Source organism: Macrobrachium rosenbergii, chromosome 45, assembly GCF_040412425.1.
Source record: "Macrobrachium rosenbergii isolate ZJJX-2024 chromosome 45, ASM4041242v1, whole genome shotgun sequence".
Taxonomy (NCBI): domain Eukaryota; kingdom Metazoa; phylum Arthropoda; class Malacostraca; order Decapoda; family Palaemonidae; genus Macrobrachium; species Macrobrachium rosenbergii.
In genome coordinates this window covers 31,486,558-31,511,715 of record NC_089785.1, presented here as the reverse complement: position 1 = coordinate 31,511,715, position 25,158 = coordinate 31,486,558, and the positions used below count along the sequence as shown (strand labels likewise).

Below are 25,158 nucleotides of genomic sequence, written 5' to 3'. Positions count from 1 at the left end.
GATGGGTTGGAAAAGTAGAGCTTTTAGTAGGGTTTAAGGAGGATGTGTTGGAAGACATAAGCTTTCAGAGAGACCTTAGGGTGACAGATTGGAAAACAGAAGATTTCAATTTGTTAGAAGGGGGTAATAATGGAAAACAAGATTTCAAATCATTCTTAAGAGGACAGGTTGGAAAAACTAGGTTTTAGATTAGTTTTTCAGTATATTTTCAGATGAAGAAGCTCACAGTTAGTCCTCAATGGGACAAGTTGTTTACTTCTTAAGAGGTCTGGAAAACAGATGATTCTTTATATTTTTAAGGGTATGTGCTGGAAAACAATGGCTTCTGAAAGGTCATCAAGAATGGATTGAAAAATGGAAGATTTCCATTGGGTTTTAAGGATTAGCTGGAAAACAGCAGCTTTCAATTGGCTCTAAAGAATACAAGTTGGAATATTGAAACTTCCAAAGATTTCATAAGGGAAAATACTGAAAAACAAGGGCTTTCAGCTGGCTCTAAAGAATACAAGTTGGAATATGGAAACTTCCAAAGATTTCACAATGGAAAAGACTGAAAACAAGAACTTTCAGTTGGCTCTAAATATTACAAGTTGGAATATGGAAACTTCCAAAGATTTCACAATGGAAAAGACTGAAAAACAAGAACTTTCAGTTGGCTCTAAATAATACAAGTTGGAATATGGAAACTTCCAAAGATTTCACAATGGAAAAGACTGAAAAGCAAGAACTTTCAGTTGGCTCTAAATAATACAAGTTGGAATATGGAAACTTCCAAAGATTTCACAAGGGGAAAGACTGAAAAACAAGAGCTTTCCGTTGGCTCTAAGGAGATGGGTTGGAACTTAATGGAACCTAATTGGTATTTAATGGGACAGACTGAGAAGCAGCCAGTTGAGATTAGTTCGTAATGGGACTGACGGGAAACTAGATGTTTTTGACTGGCTTCATTTGGGACATTTAGGAATTTGGCTCTGATTCCTTACAGGAGAGACAAGCTGGCTAAGGGTTATTTTTAAGTATTCTTAAGTCAACTTTGGGTAATTAATATCTTTAATTTATTTTTACGGGGATAGATAGTGAAACAGTGATTCTGACTAGCTCTTACATGGATGGAAAGAAAACATGGTGTACCCAACTGGTTCTCAAGGGGAAAATGGGTAAGGAAGAAAATTCCTAGTTCACGTTAGCGTCAATGTCAATCACATTTGATTCTGATTTTACATCACGCACAATAAAAAACATTAAGAGTAACTGTTGCTTCCTCTGAATCTTGATTTGGACTAATGTATTTTACGTTCGCTAAATAAATTCACATAGCTTTCATTATATGATTCTTCAATTCATAAATAATCATCTTTGGAGACTCACTGCAAAATGTATGACAAAGTTTGGCACTCATCTCTGTTTTAAATTTTTTTTTTTTTTTTTGGACAGACATACTTATCAATAGTTGCCACTCAAGTATTGCATTTTCTAGCAACTACTGCTGTTAGCTAGGTAAAGATTTTTAAAAGCAGAACAGGAACTAATCTATTCCCACCTGGTATAGAAAGAACCAATCTGATACTTGGATACTTGAGACAACATCTAGAAAAGAGAATTAAATGAATATCAATGAATCATTAATCAATCATTTAAAAAATGCCTCATGCAATGAACCAGCAACTCATCTAATTTCTTCTTTTCTCCTCCTCCTCCTCCTCCTCCTTTTCTCTACCTTCTCACCCAACAGGGAAATGTTGTACCAGGTAGTAGAGGACGCTCTTCACAACATGGGCCTGGACGGGAAGGCCTGCCTACTGAGGGCTATCTGCGAGGTGTTCCAACTGCCACTCATCAACCATGGATTCTTTGGAGAGGTCCTCGAGTTGTTCCTCAGGTAGAGTTCTCGAGTTTTCAATACTGAATTCCTTGCATTAAAGACTACCGAACGCTTGAGAAAACTCAATACTTGGAGAATGAGGTGTAATTCAAATCTCTGATCCTCAACAGTGCCAGCAGAGCTCCTCATGCAAACAAGCGCCTGGAAGAGTACTCAAGAGCTGAGCGAATTGGGAGGTCGAGCGGAGAGTGCTTCGAGTACCATGAAGCTTGTCAGTGGTCCCTATTTACAAACCCAGGACAACTGCACTGGGAGTAAGTATATTTATTAAAGAAGCTTAGGCTAAACCTAATTACTTCTTTACACTAACTGCAAACTAGGAATAGTCCTTGTTCACCATATTAGGTAAATTCATTACATTTTTTTTTAAGTTAACTAATATTAAGTAACTGAACTGTTAGAGGGGTCCCTTTTGAGTCTAAAAATTTTACACAAATCTATGATAGCCAAGTCTTAATTTAGACCTACCCACGTGGTCTTGTTTACAAAACTAATCCAGGATAATAGTTAAGGGCAAATAGTATTATTTACTCCTCATGAGTAATTGTACTGGAAGCAAGATTTTGTTTATTCTAAGTTATTGGCTACAAATGCAGTGGGAATTAGAGTAACAAACAAAACATTTCACAACTCTAGTGATTCTTTCCTCTTCAAGACCCTGAATACAACACTTTTCAACTGGAATTCAGTCTCAACATCACATATCTAAATTCTATCTAGCTCCAGTCAAAATAGACCATGATTTCATAAATGTGAGATTTTCTAAGTAACTAACATATTCCAATTCTCAGTCATAATTCCCTACATATACAGCATATTTAATTAAACAGTTCGACGTTTCCCTCTAAAATACCACTGCTTCTAACAAGTTCTGTTTCCCACAGGGACGAGGATATAGATGATGAAGGAGTTGTGGGCCAGTGCCCTAAATCTGCTTCTTACGAACAGACAAGCAAAAAAGAAGCCTTCTTCGAGATCCCACACACCCCTTCTAAAACCAACGTGAAGAAAACTACAGCAATCACTAAATTGACAAAATTACAGAAAACCAATTAGGGGTTTATTTGAAAAGATGTACAAAATTAGGCATTTTTTTTTACTTCACTGTATGAATGACACAATGCTGGACATTGTGAAGTTATAGTGGCACTTACATAGTTTTAAGACTGTATCAGAACCACTTGTAGTGGTTTAAGTTTAATTTCCTACCTGTCATGAATGTAGTCTTTGTAAACCCTCAATAGATTTCTCGTGCAAAGTCGTGCATGTCGAGAACTTCTACATCGCAGATGTGAAATTCTCATATTGCCTGGCCTCATACAATGTTGATGACCAAACTAGTTGCAACGCCAGATTACAATAGAGTCAGTCAATTAATCATGCCTTGTATGAGGCTGTACTGTAAAAATAAAAAAATGCTTAGGTTGTGATGTAAATCCAGTGAATATGTTTAAGTTGTAACTTACAACGGTGAAAAAAAGTTTAGGTTGTACTGTAATCTGAGTGAAGATTTTCAAGAGGATGAAGGCATTTAACCATCAAAAACTGCCATTTTTTTTGTTGACACAATGCATTTATTCAGTTGAATGAAAAAACATTAAATGATATCGCGTGTAAACAAAAAAAGGACACTTGAATCTACAATGGCATCGGTCATATACAAGTTATGACCACACAGAACCCCTTCAAGGACTCTACTTCCTGTGGCCGCAACAGATGCGATTGTCTCTCGGGCATTTTATACATATCGTTGCTTGCTTGTCTTAAGAGTGCATTTGTCCGAGCACATGTATATAGTGTAGGAACTAAGTGGTAACATAAAGCTGGACATCTCGTTCTTCTCCTGAAAGTTAGAAATCTTAAGAGTTCAACTATTCCTCCAGTGATTTCCAAAGGCAAATCCTTAATGCTTGCTCAATATTAAGACTTAAGTGAATCCAAGTGAATCCCAATGAATCCAGTGTATAATGGCATTTTTGACTGTTCAGGAGTCAGTATTTTTCGTTTTCCTTCGTTTGTCACAGAGGAGCAATGATTAAAAACACTGAGTTACATCATGAACACCAAGTGATTTTTGCTACTTTACATTTTGCTGAATAAAACTTGCTTTGTTTCCAATAACACGACAGCTATTGTTGATAGGATCGAGGATTCTTAAGGTAGCAACTCATCATAGAGACTTCCATAAGGTGAGAGAGAGAGAGAGAGAGAGAGAGAGAGAGAGAGAGAGAGAGAGAGAGAGAGAGAGAGAGAGAGAGAGAGAGAGAAAGTGCTCATCTTTAAAAAGACACCATAGGCTGAACAGAAGAAAGAATTTCACGATGCCTACGGATTATCTAACTGACAAAGCTTTCAGAATAACTGACACAATTACTAGATTGCAAGAAACTCAGGAAATCAATCACTGGGTTAAAGCCACAAAATTAAGTGTCTATGGACTAACATGAAAAGGTAATTGGACTAACAAACTCCATCTATAAGACCACTAGACTAACATGACTTTAGGAAAAAGACCAACGCAAACTGAAACCACAACTTTCCACACCATCCTAATGGGTAAACTTGTCCTGAGGATGTTTAAAAACTAAGACATTACAGAAAAAGGTTTAGATACCCCAACACAAGGTTTTGGAAAATATTTAACCAAGAGTATACTACTTTACTGATGTTGAATTCTAACTTTGGGATGTGTTGAAACCAGCTTTATTTGTCACTTACTTCTTACAGACATGACCCATTTCATCGAGTTTTATGTTTACTTCATAGTGTATTTACTTATCACAATGTTCCTGTTAAACCTGTTTATCCACTCGAGTGGCCTAAGTGCGTGCTGAAAACTGTGTAGCCTATTCAAGTGCAACTTCCTTTCACCTTACTTAATTGCTGTGAGAATGAAAACTGAAGGAGGGGGGGAAATAGACAGAAGAGAAATTGAATAAGGAGCTACCTAGACCCCCCTTTGTACATGATGAACAATCTCTCAGAAAGTACAGAAGACAACTAATATTAGCTCAAATCAACTTTCTTTCCTTTGTAACTCATTGACGTGTTGTGCGTCAGACAGTGCCAGTATCTGTTTGAGAGACATGGATGCCCCCTTTCGGGCATTCCACTGGGAGGGTGGGATGGGAATGAAGATGAGGGATTAAGGGAGGGGAAATAAAGGGTTAGTAGTGCCATAACTAGAAGTTTTTTTTTTATAGGGAGTTGAGATTTCTTTGTTCAGAGGTGGAACTATGGTCAGTTTTATCAAATGAAGGTGCAAAGTTCTCCTGCGTTGGAGACTGAACCTATGTTTCACGTCATTCAAGAATGAAACTATGAAACACTTTGTTGTAAACTGGAGCTATACTAAACTTTAGATCAAAATTATTGGCACATCTTGCCGTTAAAGTGAAGCTATGTACACCTTTGTTGAAAACTGGAATTAGTTGACCCTCTGTTCAATGGTGAAGTCACACTCCAGTTTCTTAAAAGCTGAACTATGATATGATTTGCTTTGTTTACAAGTGTAGTCAAGCTCTGCTTTGTTTAAAAAGCGGAGCTATGCTACGCTCTGCTTAAAAGGAGAGCTATACTCTACTTTTTTTAAAAGTGGGGCTATAGACTTCCACAAGAGGCACTATATATTTTACGTAAGGGGGAAATATGGGACTTTTTTTTATTATTTTTATAGACACAATTTACTGAGGATAAGTTAGTGTAAATAGAGCAAAACAGAGAAGACAAAACACACGATTCAAGTGCACTAGTAGATGATCCTATATACCTACATATGTTTGCAAATACCTATTGTAAATAAAGAAATTTGAGCAGAACTATAACATAGTTTGCAGAACACTGTTCCCTCAATCAAGTCTGTACAATAAAGTTCCCTGATCATAATACAAATTCTTTAATACACACTGACTCCCTAATTTATTTTTCCACTATAACATAAAATAGCTTTATTTATAAGTAACTTTATTTATTTTACCTTATTTATTCAAATCACAACTTATGATATAAGCATTTAGATGTAATTCATATCATGTTTATTAACCTAAATTAACATACATTAAATTATCGTCCTTAAGAACTCCAGCTACCTAAAATTGGCAAAAGTAATTTCGTATTTTAGTATAAGCAACAAAACTTATGATCACTGCCCCGCTCATCTCGGTCAGCGAATTTAAGCACAACACATGACCACTATTAGTAAGCTGGAGCCATTTGGCATAAATGGTCCTGTGAGCAACGGGAGTGGGGCATAGGGCTTGTAACCTCACTCTAAAGATCTTACGAAACTTTCAACAGTCTTTAGGGGTCTGGTGTTTGAGGAAGTGGGTCACAATAAGGCCCAAAAACCAAAAATCCTGTAACGTTTTCATTTTGGTTTTAATGGATATTTGTTCAAGGTTTTATTAAATTTACCTAATTAAACGCTCAGAATTAAAACAAATATTTAGTGAGCATTTTGCATGTTACAAATTTGGTGGGAGAGAACTGAAATTCAGTCCTAAGTACCTAAAAATATTCGTGACGGGATATCAACACCAACTGGACCTCAAAGTTGTTGTATTAACCTCCCAGAAAACAACAGCAAATACAAAATAAGAAAATACACACACACACAAACTATTTGGTTAGGCAAATCTAGACCCAAAGGGCTGGTGACGATAATCTTGTTTAAACAGACCTGCTTTGTTGAGGGAATACTTCCGTTCCCACTCGGAGTGATCCAAACCAGTGAGATATTAAACTGTGTAAATATTCTCCTGGTTGAACGTAACCAGAACTGTAGTACTGTAGTCAGTTAACTGAAAGACGGTGTTTCTAATCAATAAACCAGTTCTAAGAATTTTTATGCCGGATGCTCTAATTAATGAAAGAAATCAAATCTTGTCATTTTAATGATGAATGAATTTTCTTTTCAGTTTAATTTGCTATTAAGACAATGAGAAAAATGATAAAATAACTAGACAACATTATTCTATCTGTCTCTTCTTAAAAGAATTTTGCCTTTAAGGAAGAGAGAATTACAAAACGTTTCAGAGTTTCAGGTATTAATATCATCAGTTAGTAACCAGTTCTTTCAATTATGTCCAGCTGTTGTCTGGAACTTAATTACAAAACCTTCGATATTAATAAACGTTTGATATATATATATATATATATATATATATATATATATATATATATATATATATATATATATATATATATATATATATATATATATATATATATATATATATATATATATATATATATATATATATATACCTGAATTTACTGACTCTTTGGCAAAACTTAAAGATCTTTGAAATTTAACTGCAGAGACGTGAGCTGTAACAAGTACACCTCTGGTTACTAAACTGTATTTACTTTGGCATTCTTTAACCAAAATCAACAGTCTGACCTCTAATATTCATAACTGTCATTTTGAACACTTCCATCCACTCCATTCATCACCACAAACATTTCAACACAAGCGACGAAGCCCAGAGTCTTTTCTGCAATCCTGATTCTCACTCTCACAACTACTCACGCATTCGAGTCAGTGTTCTTGTAATTCCAGTCGTAACTGTCTATCTATAACTGTTTTTATTTAATAAATCTGTTTCAGTGTTCATAGGTTGTGTTATTTTTCCTTATTTGATGCAATGGTGGCGTAAGGTGTTGTACTATGGTTGATGTGGCATGTTCACTAGCCATGAATGTCATTCAATTAGCGAAGCTAAGCAGCATTGAGTTTGGGTACTCTCCAGGCATGAACTAAGCCCTATTTCTCAGTGGGAAATAGGGGGGTTTTAGGTTGGGGGAAATGGGGGTTTTAGGTTGGGGAAAATAAAAAAAAAATGAGTAAGGCAGTCGGACAAATACTATACATGGTTTATGTTTGGTATCAATCAGATACCACACAATAAATAACTATGGCGTCACAACGCCAACTACTGGGGTGCATCTTGACCAAACCTTCCCAAACTTAACCTAACCTGGCCTAACCTAACTTAGGGTGCTCGGTCCTAAATGAAACATATCCTACCTAACCTTGACTGGAGCACTGCAGGTCATATAGTAAATTACAAGGGTGCATCGTAACCTTACCTAACCTTGGCACCAGGTCTTACTTAACCAAGGGGCACTTAAACAACCAACCCCAGTCCACCCTCAATTCTAACCAGACCTATATTGCCATAAGTTATAAAAATGAAAAGCTGACATTCATCCGAACCTAACATTGTATTCTGAGTCCTAGCTGTCAAAGGGAAATTACCCCATCTCTAAAGCACCGCAAGCAGCATATTCCTTCTGGAAAGTGCAGCTCGTAGACACTTTTCTTCCTCTTGTCTCAGCCCCAGTAATTCAGTTCAATTATATAGGCATTTATCGATGGAAGGAAGTACAGCACTTCCAGATAGATAATTTTGCTTTACTGTAGATTTTAAATTTATGATTAATACAGGAAGTACCCTAAACATCAGTAAATCTTAGCCTACATCAAGACATCCATTGTTAAATGATATATCAGATGCTGAAAACTATAAGTCACAAAACATCCAGGAATTTCATTAAGTTGTGAGGATTTTAGTAGCTAAAAGGTTACCACCCTATTTCGTAACAAAAAGATTGCACAAGATCTTGTGTACATTGCGAGCAAAAACAAGTGCCGAACACTTTTCAAGCACTATACTGTCAGTCACGAAACACTTTCAAAATAACAAAAATGCACTTGGAATACGAAGCAACTCACCAAATTTTTGTATTGGTAACTGCATAACCTGTCATTCTCTTACCCCTTATAGTATTCCCTACTGAACAAAATGCCATGAAATAACAACCATTCGATAATTTCTGATGTTAATTGTTATGCTGACAAGGAATTAAGTATCATAAATCAGCAGCAGGCAAAATGCTGTTCCTTGGCTCCAAAGAACGAAAGGTTAAATTGGTAATACAAGTAGAGAACTCTAATACTCTTTCATACTGGCCAATGTACAGTACAACGAGGATATGGCCTGTGACGCTGCTATTCCAGTGTGGACAGAGGAAGAGGGAATTCCCACCACAACTTGGCTATAACTCTGGATAAAGGAAGAGGGGTTCTGCCTTCAAAAAACCACCAGTTATTACCGAAACTTAAAATAAACCTTTGCAATCTGCTTCAGGCAAAAGGTGAGAAAGTGACTGGGTACAGACTGATTAGCCGCCTTTCCACTGAGTAAATAATAGGGTAAGGTGGCACGGCGGCAGGTGTTACTCTGATGGTTTTACCTGGAAAGTCACAATGAAGCTTAACCTTGTTACTCTCACAGCTATATAGGATGTTCCTTTTCTTCACCTATCCACAACTACTCACACTTCTTAACTACTTTAACACTACAATACATGGATTTTTCATATACTTCCCAAATTAATTACTATACCTCCATCGCTGCAACATAAAATGAACGTGGTCTCAGCTGAGACACTACAACAAGTGTATTTAATTTATAAAAATTTCCAAACAAAAATAGTAATTATCCTAAAAAAAAATAGGATAAAACATTATCACAAACTTTAGCTTTTTCTATACCAAAGCACACAATCAATATTCTAACCAGTGATCAACCAGTTGGGCAGTTCACACACCTGGGCACACCACTATGAACATACCAAGGTCTACAAATGGCACTGTAATCCCAGCAAAACAACCAGACCTCCGCAAACGTCTGTACAAAAATAAGTTTAAGACTTAACTACATGGATTTTACTGCTGCATTTAGCTTAAAGACTAATTCACATTAGCTTATAAACTAAGGTGCTGGAGCCAATGTACTTTATCTTCATAACTTTGAAGTGGTTATTAATGGCATTTGTGGTCAGCCTAAACCAACTACGTCGGATGCTCCACGGGTATTGTCTGGGGCCCCTCGGTTACTTTCAGTTTTTCCTGCAACATTATTATTTGTCTGGAGAAAAAATAACATGGCATGCAAACGCTGCAACCACTAATGCAGTTATCAATAAGGAACCCTTACGTGAATTGAAGTCGTTGCTAACCTTAACAGTGATCTGGAGTGGAAGATTACTTGGTGTTGTCAGTGCAACGTAATCTCACTCAACTATTAAATGTGCACAAGTAATATTATACTTCATGATTATGAAATTTTGGCACTACTTAGTATTAAATTTAGCTCAAAGCCACTAGGCTATTTTAACAATCTGACTTACATCATACGATGCTGTGAGGTTACTTTCACAAATCATGTATTTAAGAATATAAATATACTAATGACACATAGACTAGGCCTACTTCTGATATATTTTTAAAAGAAAAGCCAAATTATTATTTCAGCCTGTAATACCATATACTAATAATAAAAATAACGTAACAGACCAGGTCGTATGAAATTAAAGCCTGCCCTTTAAATTCATTTTCTATGATACGTTTTCTATCGACGGTTTTCTATGAACGATTAAATATCTCACTCAATGGTAAAAACTACACTTACTGTAGATACCACAGCACTTGAAATATTTCGTGAAGAACAACCAATCTTTATATATTAAACGGTTTTTGAGTGGTCGATGTCGGCTAAAGTAGTAAAAAAACAGCTATAAATTTTCATAATTACAAAACTGACAAATAATCGCGTTTGGTACTGAACGAAGACAAATTCAGCAATAATAATAATAATAATAATAATAATAATAATAATAATAATAATAATAATAATAATAATAATAATAATATCCTCTATATCAGCTCAGGGCCATGTACATGGAATATACAAATACAATACACACAACCTACATACATGAGATAACATGATAAGATGATAATCGACAACATCCGCAGCTGCTGAAGTAGAAAAAACAGTATTCTTAATAGCGGTAATGACAGTACTAATATGAAGAATAATAGTAAAAAATATATAAAAAATTATAATTAAAAAAAGTGGTTGCATACATTTAATTTCTAGCTGAAGACTATATTCAAACCACAAAATCTCCATTGATGAACCGGCTCTCTTAATACCTTTCACTGAGACTAAAAGGCACACAGTTTAATAATAATAATAATAATAATAATAATAATAATAATAATAATATACTCCTTCAAATAAGCGTACCTGTAGCTTGTCAACATATCCTTTTAGATAATGCACTATTCATCTTTGTCACATACAACACAACCTTCCAAGATTCAGAATATAATATTTTCAGCCCTAACATTTAATGCAAGCTTCACCCCTGGCAAATTAATTAAATTATGATGATTTAGCTCAGTGGTTCTTAACCTTTTAATTACCACGCCCCCTCTAATAAGATTGGTCCTTCCCTCCACGCCCCCCTTGCATCTATGAGTAAAATTCCCTTCCACACTTAAAGAAAAAAAGAGAAAGAGGTGTTTCAAGGGCTGGGGGGCGGGAGGCAAATAATTACAAAACATGTTAAGCCCAACGAGTCTAACTAGAATAGTAGACTATAAGAAACTAACGTTAGAAGGCTTATGATACGTTTGCATTTTTTCATAAACTTCTGAATATTAGTTCCTCACTCTTGTTAAGAGGAAAATTAATATAATTAGAGAATTTTTCATTTTCCCTAGGGCTCGCGCCTTCCCTGGAAATTCCTGACCCCCCCCCGGCTGAGAACCACTGATTCAGCTTCATTCCTGTTTTCTAATTAGTTGGCGTTTTATTTTCTGGGGTAAATTAGAAAACTATAAAAACACCTTGTTGCTCGTTTTGATATTCAAGATCACAAAAGCGAATGTGTTGGGTAAGCAAGAGCTCTTATCTTACGCGGGCCAGAGGAAAACGGGAAGAAACTTGGGAAATCTTTAGCAAATTATACGAGCCAACAAATAATGATGAGGGTCATATCAACTGTTACCGCCGATGATGGAAGTAAATTACCCTTTGTCTACCCGTAGTTGTTATGTTATTTAAACACGAAACTTGGTACCGAAAAATCCTTTTTTTATCGCAAACTGATCAGATACATAGATAGAAAGACAGCCAGATAGACAGACTGATAGACAGGGAGACAGTAAAGTTCAGTAAGGTGTAATATATTTCTCCGCCTTCGACCCAGAGCAAAATTTAATATAACTTGACAACTAGCATTAAACGGGGCTACTTTGGCTTGTTATCCAGGCGTCACCTACTCCCAGGTGCCAGTACTAAAAACCCTATGGTGGATGTAAAGTAGACGGTCGCACGAAGATATCATTTATTAATATAATAATTTGTCGACCACACAACATAGAAATGGGTGTATATACTTTGATCCACGAAGGGCTAGTACTAAACACGGCGTCCCAAGGAGCTTCCGCCATGTTTAGTACTAGCACCTCGGAGTCGGAGCAGGTGACGCGTAGATAACAAGCCGAAGTAGCACCCTTTAAACTTAACTTGCAATTCAGAAGTTAAGTATACCTTAGTTTAACCAGACCACTGAGATGATTAACAGCTCTCCTAGAGAGGGCTGGCCCGAAGGATTAGACTCATTTTACGTGGCTAGGAACTAACTGGTTACCTAGCAACGGGGCCTACAGCTTACTGTGGAATCCGAACCACATTATACTGAGAAATGAATTTCTATCACCAGAAATAAATTCCTCTAATTCTTGATTGGCTGGCCGGAGACTCGAACTCGGGCCTAGCAGAGTGTTAGTCGACAACAGAGAGAGAGAGAGAGAGAGGTTAAGCTTGACAAGACAGATTATGACAGGGCGTTTACTGACATATCTTGTAGAGGTCTTGGTGGGGGGGGGGGGGGAGGATAGCTGGAAGAAGGGGTAGGGGACTCTGCACCAGAGAGATTGTCCCGTGAAAAATGAAGAGGAGGAAGGAACCACGATTTAGTCAACAATCCATCATCCTCTTTTGTTGGGAAGTGTCAAAATAACAAACAGGACCACGGTTCCTCTTTCCACACCCCTCCCCCCCCCCTTGCCATTCTCCCTCTCCTCGCCATTCTTCTTCTTCTTCTTCTTCTTCCCGATATCCTGAGAGATATGGGCATCGAGGCCAATGGATTTTCAACGCAGTTTAGCGCGGAGTCATTTGTTATGCCAACAGCTTCTGGGCATCAAGGATAAGAGACGGTTTTTATTGATGCATTTCGTTCAATGTTTTCCTGATGCCATTACTCAAAAGCTTTTTGGGTTTCACAGGCTGGTTTGATTAGTTACCCTATTTAGGAATGAATGTACACTTGCTTGTATACATATGTATGTATGCATGTATGTATGTAATATATATACATTATGTATTTATGTATATACACAATATTATATATTATATACATACATATTTACTGTATATAATTACATACATACATATGTATCCAAGTAAGTGTGTTTTTATTCCTAAATAGGGTAACTAATCAAACCAGCCTGTACAAAACCATATATATATATATATATATATATATATATATATATATATATATATATATATATATATATATTATATAAATTTCTGACTCGCATCAAGATCGAACCTAGGCCTTTCAATTGAAAGGCAAGGGCGCTGCCCACTAGGCCATACAAGTCATAAAACAAGTTGGAACCTCGTCACTGCCGAGTCAGGAAGTTGGGGAGAACACGCTGGTATGCAAGCAGTCAACTTGTCCAGGTAATTCCTTCTGTTCCACACGTGATTGTGTGTTGATTATTTCTATATATATATATATATATATATATATATATATATATATATATATATATATATATATATATATATATAGAGAGAGAGAGAGAGAGAGAGAGAGAGAGAGAGAGAGAGAGAGAGAGAGAGAATCTTTATTTCCAAAACTCCATTGCGCAAGTTTCAAGTAAACTAAAGATTTCAGCCAAATATTATTAAAAAAAGTACTAGGATACCAATGCCTAACCTATTTCACCGACCTACTGAAGATGACAGCCAGACGATGGTGCAGTGTTTGTTGGGGGATTCGACGCCATACTGTTGATCATTATGTATAGAACTGAATATGAAAAAGGCAATTTTGTAGAAGGTTCATCTACGATTCAGCACGAATGGGCAAGTATTAATTTGGTTCTGCCTGAAGCCACTCTCCATTATGATAAAATACAGAATGCGTAAATATTGTACGACATTATTAATGGCATCGCCCGGTAAACATACCCTGAAAAATGAATGGGGCTCTGATGCCCAAATACCCCCAAAAAAGGTTTTTGGTATAATAAATTACCTTACGATAACCCACGTTGCGGGAAACTACTGCCCTAACACCGCTTCTCCAGAAGATTAGGCAAAGTATTAGGGGGAGGAGGAGGAGGAGGAGGAGGAGGTAGAGGGAGAGAGGGAGTGGGTAGGGGTTGGGTCCTCGTTGCTGCTATTTGACACCTCGCAACAAAGGAGGTTGATCGATTGTTTACCAAATCGTCCTTCTTTCGTCTTCATTTTTCAACCGGCCAATCTCTCTCTCTCTCTCTCTCTCTCTCTCTCTCTCTCTCTCTCTCTCTCTCTCTCTCGGCCACCAGGCTGGCGCTCCCACTCTTCCGATATGTCCGAAAATAACCGGGAGTAATCTGTCTTGCTCAGTTTTTTTTTTTACCGCTCTCTCTCTCTCTCTCTCTCTCTCTCTCTCTCTCTCTCTCTCTCTCTCTCTCTCCCTTTTCTTTTGATTCATTTCTATCTCAATCTCTGTCATTTTCTGACCCCGTTTTCTTTCTGTGCACGTTCTATCCTTTTTTCTCTCGGCTATCCTATTGCTCTCTCTCTCTCTCTCTCTCTCTCTCTCTCTCTCTCTCTCTCTCTCTCTCTCTCTCTCTCTCTCTCTCTCTCGTTTTTATTCCTGAACCCGTTTTCGTTCTGGACTCAATAATTCACACACTAAAATCATAAATTATAAAAATCCGAAAGTCTAAAATCCCAACCTTGAGAGAGAGAGAGAGAGAGAGAGAGAGAGAGAGAGAGAGAGAGAGAGAGAGAGAGAGAGAGAGAGAGAGAATGAATCTGAGCTCTGGCAACGTTAGTTAACCAACAGTCACCAAGCTACAACGACCGGGTCATCTGCCGCAACGAATGTATAAAGATCAACTTCGCGCATGCAATATAAAGGCATTTTCTCGCTTCAAGATATATGTAGTTGAAAAATATAACGGATTAATTAGCGTTTACGCATTGAATACTTTCTCTTAAAAAAAAAAAAAAAACTTTCTGAAATAAACGCTCCTATTCCAAAAAAAAAATGCTTAAATACATTTCTGCTTTAAAAAAGTTTGCTTCAAAAAAGGTTCAAATTTAAGGCCTATTTCCTTAAAAAAAGTCCCTTAAAAAAATGTCCTGAAAACCTTCCCATTTTAAAAGATACTAGCTTTTGAAACCTTACCCCTTTCAAATACGTTTCTACTTTAAAAAATTTCCTTCAAAAACGTTACAGAATTAAGACCTATTAACTTTGAAAAATGTTACAGAATTAAGACCTATTAACTTTGAAAAACGCTATTTAAAAAAAAAGCCCTGAAAAAGTTCCCCACTTCAAAAATCCTTGCTTCTGAGAGCCTCCCAATTAAAAAACGACTTTATGAAAACGTGCCCACATGGAAAACGATTCCCTTGTGGAGAGCGTCCTCCTTCTCTCCCTCCCTACCTCCCTACCGGCTTCAAAAACGTTTTAGTTTCTGCAACAATTGTTTCCGTTTTCAAATGGCAGAGGCGGGGCAGGAAGCGTCTATGGCTCCATACATAAAACCAGGAACCCTCGAATGGACGTACTTTGTTTTTACGACCGCAAAAGTGCCGAAAATCCTGGAGGGCTAATGTTGACACCATTGTGCTTTCAATGCGCTTTTTAAATATTTCTAAAATAACTGTTAGATCTTTGTATAATTTTTAAATATTTGTTAGATATTTCTTAAATATCTGTTAGGTATTTCTTAAATATGTTAAATGTTTCCTAAATATTTGTTAAATATATTAAATATTTCTTAAATATTTCTTAAATATTTGTTAAGTATTTCCTACTTATTTGTTAAACACTTCTTAAACACTTGTTACATATCTGACTTTTAGCTGTTATTATCTAGTTTAACTTTTTCTAGTTATTAATATTTCAAATTTTTTCAAGCTTCACTAACATTTCGGCTTATTCAGACTATCTGCCGAAAGATACTGAAGACTAACCTTTCAGCATCAAAACCAGAGACCTCCATCTCACCATATTTTTGCCAGAATCTTATTTTCAGTCCGAAATTCAACTGCAACTATACATGAAATCACAATTCTTGGAATGGAATAAAAGTGACAGAATGGAATAATGGAACGTTCTTGTATTAAAAATAAGAGATATAAGTGTATAAAATTTATATTCATTTGGCAGAGACCAATGTGTTGTTGTTTCTCTGGAGACAACCCCTTTTTGGGGAAACAACAACTACCATGACAGCAACTGCAGCAATAATAATAATAATAATACTAATAATAATAATAATAATAATAATAATAATAATAATAATAATAATAATAGGTCTTATTAAAAAGGATGGCTGTATTATGCGAATTTATCTTATATAGTGTCTTTTTCTATCTTCCTTATGATTCGCTTTTCAGGCTCAGCGATGTTAGTCAGCAACTGACCGATATTCATGTTGGAAAAGGATAGTGTGCGGAAAATGGGAAGTCTTTTATTAAAATATCCAATCAGAAACCTGGTCGATATTCATGTTGGAAAAGGATAGTGTGCGGAATATGGGAAGTCTTTTATTAAAATATCCAATCAGAAACCTGGCCGATATCCAGACGAACGGTTTCTGATTGGATATTTTAATAAAAGACTTCCCATATTCCGCACACTATCCTTTTCCAACATGAATATCGGTCAGTTGCTGACTAACATCGCTGAGCCTGAAAAGCGAATCATAAGGAAGATAGAAAAAGACACTATATAAGATAAATTCGCATAAAAGTCATCCTTTTTAATAAGACCTGTTTAAAAGAGGGTCTACTCCCTTCAAATAATAATAATAATAATAATAATAATAATAATAATAATAATAATAATAATAATAATAATAATAATAGCTAAAAGCAAGTGTAGGGAAGGCCACTCTATTGGTACGGTCATCCAACCTGGACTGCTAAAAGAGCAGTTAACTTGAACCAAAGTTGTTTTTATTTAGTTTTTCTTACTGAAGAAAAAACCCCCTCTTCGAAGTAAAAAAAAAAATAAACTCCTAAATGTCTAAATATTCAAATTGCGATTTTGTCCACATTTAATGATAAGAATCGGATATTTTTTTACATTAACTTCTATAATACATATTTTATATGTATTATTGTTACTTTAACTTTCATAATACAGCTTCGAGACGTCAACAAGCAGAGGGAGGCGGGAACGAGGTTTTCGGATAGTTAACGTACAGAAAGCGATAGAAATAGTAACAACTAAGGGAGGAGGAGGAGGAGGAGGAGGAGGAGGAGGAGGAGGAGGAGGAGGAGGAGGAGGAGGAGGAGGAGGAGGAGGAGGAGGAGGAGGAGGAGGAGGAGGAGGAGGAGGAGGAGGACGACGACTTGAGACAGAGGTGGGTCAAGTAAAGATAATGCAGTAAGGGGGACAGCTACAGATTACAAAGAAAGGCTTTTGGGTAAACGACTGATGTGTTTACGGCCACAGAATATGATAATGACTGGACTATATAGACAAATATTGTGTAACGTCGAATGTTATACATAAAAAAAGGCTTTTGATTCCTTTGGTGCCTCGTTGGTGTAGCAACTGCTTGTCTTTGGTCATCGAATAAACGTCCTCGGTTCGTATACAAAACAGATAAACTACTGAATGAATACATTCGTTAATTACTGAGAGCAATGTGTAAGTGGGTGGCCGAATCCTAATCCTTATTCTAACGCTGCAATTTGCACCTGGTTTCATCCCTCCGAGCAAAGGGATCAAGCCGAGTTATGCAAATGAGTCATGAGGGGGTCAAGAGAGGTCACCTGGGCAACAGTCTTCATATTCCTCATGAGAACAATAAAAAAATTTACCTAAAAGATCTTGTTGGGTTAAACAAAACCAGATTTCAGACAACCCTTGGCTGAAATACAAAAAATACTACTGTACTTCTTCTGTATGTCAAGTAGAGCACAGAGGGAGCTGTTTTAGCAACGAGTATACAACAGCTTCAAATAAGATCTATATGGAAAACAAGGTGGGACTTAGTTAAGGGTTTACGGTTTGTCACTCATACATAAATCAATTATTATAACCACTCAAATACCTATCATTACACAAAACTACCCTAAATTTTGGAACGAAGTATTATATAACTTTTTATATAAATAGGCTTTCTAACGGTAGCAGTGGCAGAGATTCACCAACATCGACGGATGGGAACCAGCTAAAGTTTACCTCAAGGCCAAGAGAGACAAGGTCTACCCAATATTGGGTGGAATCGCACCCCACCTGGGGTAACTACGTAAGCTGTGACGTATCTTAGAGGTACCTGCTCATTACGGCAATTCACCTACTGACACCAACCAAGGAGGTAGACAAAGATCCGCCTACATGGGGAATTGGGGGGAAGTGAGCAGACCTCCTCTTTCTATTGGCTTTGGTTTACCCAAGCAACTAACACTTCCCATATTTTGATTTCTGAATCACGAGAGAATATACTGTTCAAATCACTTCCCTTTCTCCCTAACCACTTCATTCACATATATACGATCCGTATAAATAACATTTACCAAGGCACTAATAGGTGCAAGAACCACAGGCCAGTTAGGCATCCATGCAACCGTAGGAAGCCTTCAAACTAACAGATTATTGATGCACTGCTTCTGCAAACTTCTGGAGACCAAACGTGCCTGTCCAAGCACACCAACGAAATCCGAAAGCAAGCAACCTTAACTTGCAAATCCACAGAACACAGCAACAATGATAATAACACCAACATACATTAATAACATGAACCTAATACTCACTGGTTGACAAGCTGCTTGCTCACTCAACGGAGTAATCTTAGGTTGCAGGAGATCTTGAAAGTCGATATTCGATAGAATGCATCCAAAAGCCGCGATAAAACGAAAAATACGATTCAATTCAATTATTAAACCACTGATGGAACGCACCAACCACCAATAATAATACACTGGCAGAGTTTTGTTTTGGTTACAGACCTCGATAGCTAACTGCTCACCCTACGGGCAGTCAAGACGAAATGGCATGCCAGGGGAAAGGCCGCTTCGGGTGACGATGAGGAATGACAGACGGGTGGAGTTGACACACACACACAGTGAAATAGTTGTACAATCTACCTACAGGTTCGAAGCAAAATGAACGAAACCATTTTTTTTTATTTAGCAGAAATATGTCCACGTGTACACCAGTTTAAACACATACATATATCGATATATATATATATATATATATATATATATATATATATATATATATATATATATATATATCCCAGCTATGCCAACAGCAGTCAACAGACCACCAAGTACATAATACCCTGATTAGGCCAACAGAAAGAAAAAATGGTTTAAAGAGAGAGAGAGAGAGAGAGAGAGAGAGAGAGAGAGAGAGAGAGAGAGAGCTTCCCTTATACATCTAAACATCGCTTCCGAGTAGAGAAAAAAAAGGGTTTGTTTTAATCGGTAGGAACATGTCCATAAATCTCCATTTAAATACAAACAAGTAAATAAATAAACCGACCAACATTAATGAGGTGAAAAAATGAGTAATAGAACTGAGGCAATTAGGTGACATCTTTCTCGGAACATAATAATAAAAATAATAATAATAATATCCTTTACTTCAGCTTAGGACCATATACATGGACTATACAAGTACAATACACGCAATCTAGACACATGAAATAACATGATATAAATAATAATAGGCAATATCCACATAGTTGCTGAAGAAGTAGGAAAAATAGAATTCACAATGGCGGTAATGATAGTAATTATATAGAGAGTAACAGTAAAATAATGATATTTAAAAATACAGATTGAGGAGGGGGCGGGGTTGTCCTCATCATTCACAACGAGACGTTGAATTAAGGGAAAATGGTCAACAAATTTGACCTGGATATTCGCCAACATATATACTACACAGGGGTCGGCAAACTTTTGAACACACTGTGCCAGTTGATAATTAATACCATTTCTTTTACTACCTTGCGTGCCAGTTGTTATTTTTTAGCACTGTATAGGAAAATTAAAATCATAATTGTACAGTATGTAGTGACCATTTTAATTATAACGTATTTTCCTGAACATGCATAACATAAATGTAATAATTTTGTTGCATTTAGTATTTTTTGTAACAAAAATATTTTATATTTCAAGTTTATACCTCACCATATTAATGCGATCCTTGCCCTTACTTTCCGGCCAGAGTTGAAATTTCAGGTGAATATTTGGATACCTTGAGTTTCACACAACCCTCAGAGTGATCCGTTGTAAGCCTGCTGTGATGGGGGCTGAGGATGTGCTTCATGTATGAAAATATCTGCTCAGATTGATATGTGGATCCATATGCTGATAGCAGTGCAAAAGCTGCTTTCTTCATGCAATTGAATATATCAGGCAGCGATGTCCAGGACCTTAAAATGGAGGTTGCATGATAATTTTTACAAGTTTCCAGTATTTCTCGAAGATCTTTAAATTTAGCTGACCACAATGATAAGGCCTGAAAGTCAATTAACTGCATTTCCAACTCCTCAGTTTCCATCCACTCAAAGAGAGTCGCATCCAAGTCACCGTATTTAAATATGTCTGGTCTGATTAAAAATGAAAACACTGGGCCCATGTGTTGAAATCTGATTGAGAACTCAGACTCTAATTCTTGTATGTACAACTGAAGATAAGTTTTTCAAGTTTTTGAAATAACGGAAAGAACCAGTTTTGATATCTGTTGAGTAAACTGCAAGCTTTGAAACAAATGCCTTCCAAGTATCATACAAATCCTTCACTGTTTTTCCTGCACCTTGCAAGAGAAGACTGAGGTCATTTAGATGTTTGGTGATGTCTGAGAGAAACATAAGTTTCACAATCCAATCTCTGTCCTCCAGCTCATGATAGTCTTGGCCTTTTTCTGATAAGAAAATTTGATTTCATCAAAGCATTCCACAGATCTCTCCAATGCCTTCCCACAGCTTAACCACCTAAGACTGCAGTGCAAGGGTATATCTTTGTACACACTGTCCACCTCTTCAAGGAAAGCTTGAAACTGCCTGTGCGTAAGAGAAGAGTGTGCAACAAGAAAATTTACTTCTTTTGTAACAGTAGTTATCACCTTGTTGAGATCAGAGCTCGAGACCTTGGCACATAAATTTTCTTGATGAACTATGCAGTGCAATTTCAGAATGGGGTGCCCAATTTTATCCTCAGCCACCTTAGTAAAACCCTTGTTTTTTTCTACCATAGCAGAAGCATCATGTTGTAATTGCAAAAATCTTTCCTATGTCTACCCCTCTGTTCTCAAAATGGTCAGTGAATACCTTCAGTATGTCTTCTCCCTTGGTGGTGCCATACATAGGTTTTAGACAACACAGCTCCTCGTGTACCTCTGTGTCACTATACCTGGCAAAAACAGCCAAGCGGGGAATGCCATTGATATCCACCTTTCATCCAGGGCCACACTGAACACAGGTGTACTTGTTCAAGCAACCGTTTGCTGCTGACTTACATTATCAGCCATTTCAGAAATACGTCTCTCCACGGTTCTAGCTGAGACAGGCAGGTCTTTTATCCTTGAGATGATAACGTGTTTGTTTGATATGCCATCAAATAACACCTCAGAGCACTCTAGGAAGCTGCTTTTTATAAAATCGCCATCAGTAAAAGGCTTTCCATGCTTAGCAATACACAGAGCTAGTTTGTAACTGGCTTCAGTTTCATTGTTTTTGCTAACACTCAAGTTTTTGAACACATTACTTTGCTTCTCACAGCGGGATACTGCTTTCTTAAGCGCCTCAGCCTTGTCAGCAATATCCTTGAAAGTCCTCTCGTGTTGTTTCAAAGTGTTGTTTAACACTCGAAGCGCGGCACACGACATTCTCGCAGCAGAGAGCACACACAGCACGATCATTCTACTGAAAAAATCCAAAGTCATTTGTTCATGATGACTGAAATGATCGGACATCAAGCTTGACTTTTTTCGCAGTAGCCATGGTGACAATTAACTAGAAAGAATATTACGTACGGCCGCTAAAGAGTCACTGAAACAACAGCGCTTTGTGACCGATGCGAACGGATGGTGGGAGCACACCGGTACCAACAGGTCTCATACTCGCCTACATCTCGTTGCACTCACGTACTCCTCATCATGGGTACGAAACATTTTCGTTTTAATTCACTGAATCATAGGAAAGAAAAGATGGACAGATAAATATATAGATAGACAGATAGATAAATAGATAGATAGATAGATAGATAGATAGATATTATAATTTAAATCATAAAGAAAATAAACCATGAAGATAAAAGTAATGATGCACCACAACACAAATTCTCTCTCTCTCTCTCTCTCTCTCTCTCTCTCTCTCTCTCTCAGTATTTTTTTTAGGATTTTTTCTTTGCTCCTTCGAATCAAATGCCGTGCCATAGACAAGCACTCCGTGTGCCAAGTCCGGCACGCGTGCCGTAGGTTGCCGACCCCTGCTACAGTATATATTATCTTCTATTAATACTAACACTGCACTTACCTACTGTAGGTGGCTCACGTGTGCGAATTCAGACTTTTCAGGTTCGGTTGAAAAGTCTGCATTGGTGGGGAGGGGCGGGATTCAGGACGTAACCCTAAATAACCAAGATCACAAAAGGTTACCCTTCCAACATCTCTCCCTCTAAAACAGCTGGTTTTTCTTTACTCACGAACCTTGTAATGACATAAACCCATTCTGATATATTTCCCTTTATTATTATTATTATTATTATTATTATTATTATTATTATTATTATTATTCAGAAAATGCAACCTATTCATATGGAACAAGCCTAAGGTGTTCATTAAGAAGAAGTAACAGGTCACGGGAAATGCAGAAAGAAGAGATCCCCCTCATTAAAAAAGAATAAATAAATAAATGAATCAATTAACAGACAGACAGATCTATCACACAGAACCGAAAATGGTTGCTGCAAGGTTGAGCAGCGCTGCCTGGCCCACAAGGCAAGGGCAGTTTTAACCTCAACCCCATCTCCCCTCCTCTTTTGGCAGGCCTGATTGATTGGTTAATATCCACCTGGCGGCCGACTTGCCAACGTCGCAATTTCGCATGCAAATCTTATGTTAATTTCCCGAACACGCAAAGTCCAGGAGCGCGTCCCTGTTGCGGAATATTGATTTGCTAATGAGAAGCGAGGAAGAAATTCCTTTGTCCTTTTAATAATGTAGTAATTTATAATGATTCGTTTTTATTGATGAATTAATTGCTCGCGTGGGCTTGGATTCTTAATTGGATTAAATCGGATTCTTTGACACTGCCCCGTAATGTAATTTCTGTATTTAAATACGGACCTGTTTTAGTAGGTGCGACGATCTTTGAATTTACAAACAAGCACACACTCATGTGTGTATGTATGTATATGTATATATATATATATATATATATATATATATATATATATATATATATATATATATATATATATATATATATATGTATATATATATATATATATATATATATATATATATATATATATATATATATATATATATATATATATATATATATATATATATATATATATATATATATATATATATATATATATATATATATATATATATATATTAAAAACGATTGCCCACTTGGCTACGATGGTGAGGGTGGGTCTATTCCAGCTCTAATAAACACATCTGAAAACGACAGGTATATGTATGTACGAGAGGTAATAGACTTTTATCCTTCTCGTGGTCAGGTCGGCAACGTCACCTCCTTGTGATTATGGTAAGGCGGGCTCGTTTCCCGCGACCGGCCATCACAGTCTCTTCAATTTCTTGCGTTTGGATCTTACGGCTTTGTAGTTACAAGCATATTCAAAAAAGCGTGAAGAATTCGAGAAGTTAAGAAGGCATTGTGGCTACTAGAATTACATGTGTGTCTGGTAAAAGTGACCAGTAGATTCTATATATATATATATATATATATATATATATATATATATATATATATATATATATATATATATATATATATATATATATATATAAAATTAATGAGTTAGTGCCAGGTGTGTTATCCTTTGGCTCCCGGTCTCTAAATATCAACGTCTGGCTTTCTTGAGTGGTCACCAGTCCAAAAACCGGCCAGACTAAACTATGCATAGATGCTTCGTGGTTCTTTTGTCTAACGAATGATATAAAATGTCGAACATTATCATAAATTCGTCTGCCGCAAAGGGATTCAATTTTCGTTCATATCTTTTCGATATTAGGTATCAGTAATCAGTGCTGGGCTTTGGATAAATGCTAAGAAAAAAATGGAAGTATATTCACTGACAGTATAATTAGCCGACTAGGGACTGGATACGCGAGCGCTAAAAATGTCGCGTTGCTGACGCTGTCTAACGTTGAGTTTTTGGCCAGACGACACGAGAGCGCTATTTTCGAAGCGTTACTGAAAAGCGTCTCGTGTAGTCAGGCTAGGCGTTACTAGCGCTGCGCTATTAACGTCGACGTTAGAAATTCCTAACCCCAACGTAACGCGTCCTAACGTTCGTGTAGTCCAAAAGCAAGGAAAGATACCTCACTTTGTAAAAGACAGTGTCAGATGGCGTCAGGAACGCGGCGTTTTCAGCGATCGTGTATCCAGGCCCGAAGTGCGCATGCGGACGAAATGACAGATTGTGGAAGATATTCGCAGTTCAAATGACCATTACGAACGAGTGATGAATTACGAATAAAGAAATAAAATAACTGAAAATAAATAAAGGTAAATAAACTAAATAGGTAAAAAATGAAAAATAAATGAATAAAAATAAAATATAAATACAAATAAACAAAAATATAAATAAATAGATGAATAAAAACAAATAAATTATAAAAATAAATTAATACATTTAAATACAAATAAATAAATGAAAATATAAATAAACAGACGAATAAAAATATTGATAAAAAGTAAACGAAAACTAAACAAAAAAATAAGTATAAATACAAAAAATACAAAAATAAGTGAATAAATAGAAAAATAAAAATAAATAAAAACGATTGGAGAACGCTGATAGGAAACAGCGACCCCACACACAAAAGGGCAAAGCTTAAAACAAAGAAAAGGATGAAAGAACGATCAGCTTTAAAGAGCCAAACACGATCCC

The 25,158-nt window shown here is 36.6% G+C and overlaps 1 protein-coding gene and 1 long non-coding RNA gene across 5 annotated transcripts in view; one reads left to right on the top strand and one right to left on the bottom strand.

The window, feature by feature from the left end:
- The window catches only part of LOC136829873 (uncharacterized), a 231,531-nt gene extending 224,035 nt beyond the window's left edge, over positions 1-7,496 (top strand). For all 4 annotated transcript variants that reach the window (XM_067088933.1, XM_067088934.1, XM_067088932.1 and 1 more), the window contains 3 exons: positions 1,733-1,879; positions 1,993-2,136; positions 2,767-7,496. In XM_067088933.1, coding sequence (XP_066945034.1) covers positions 1,733-1,879; positions 1,993-2,136; positions 2,767-2,938 — 463 coding nt within the window. In that variant the 3' untranslated portion in view covers positions 2,939-7,496. The remainder of the gene's footprint in view (positions 1-1,732; positions 1,880-1,992; positions 2,137-2,766) is intronic.
- Positions 1-19,088, bottom strand: part of LOC136829875 (uncharacterized) — a 304,668-nt gene extending 285,580 nt beyond the window's left edge. Inside the window, exon 1 of the long non-coding RNA XR_010850519.1 lies at positions 18,808-19,088. This is a non-coding gene — a long non-coding RNA (uncharacterized lncRNA). The remainder of the gene's footprint in view (positions 1-18,807) is intronic.
- Between the last annotated feature and the right edge of the window lie 6,070 nt (positions 19,089-25,158).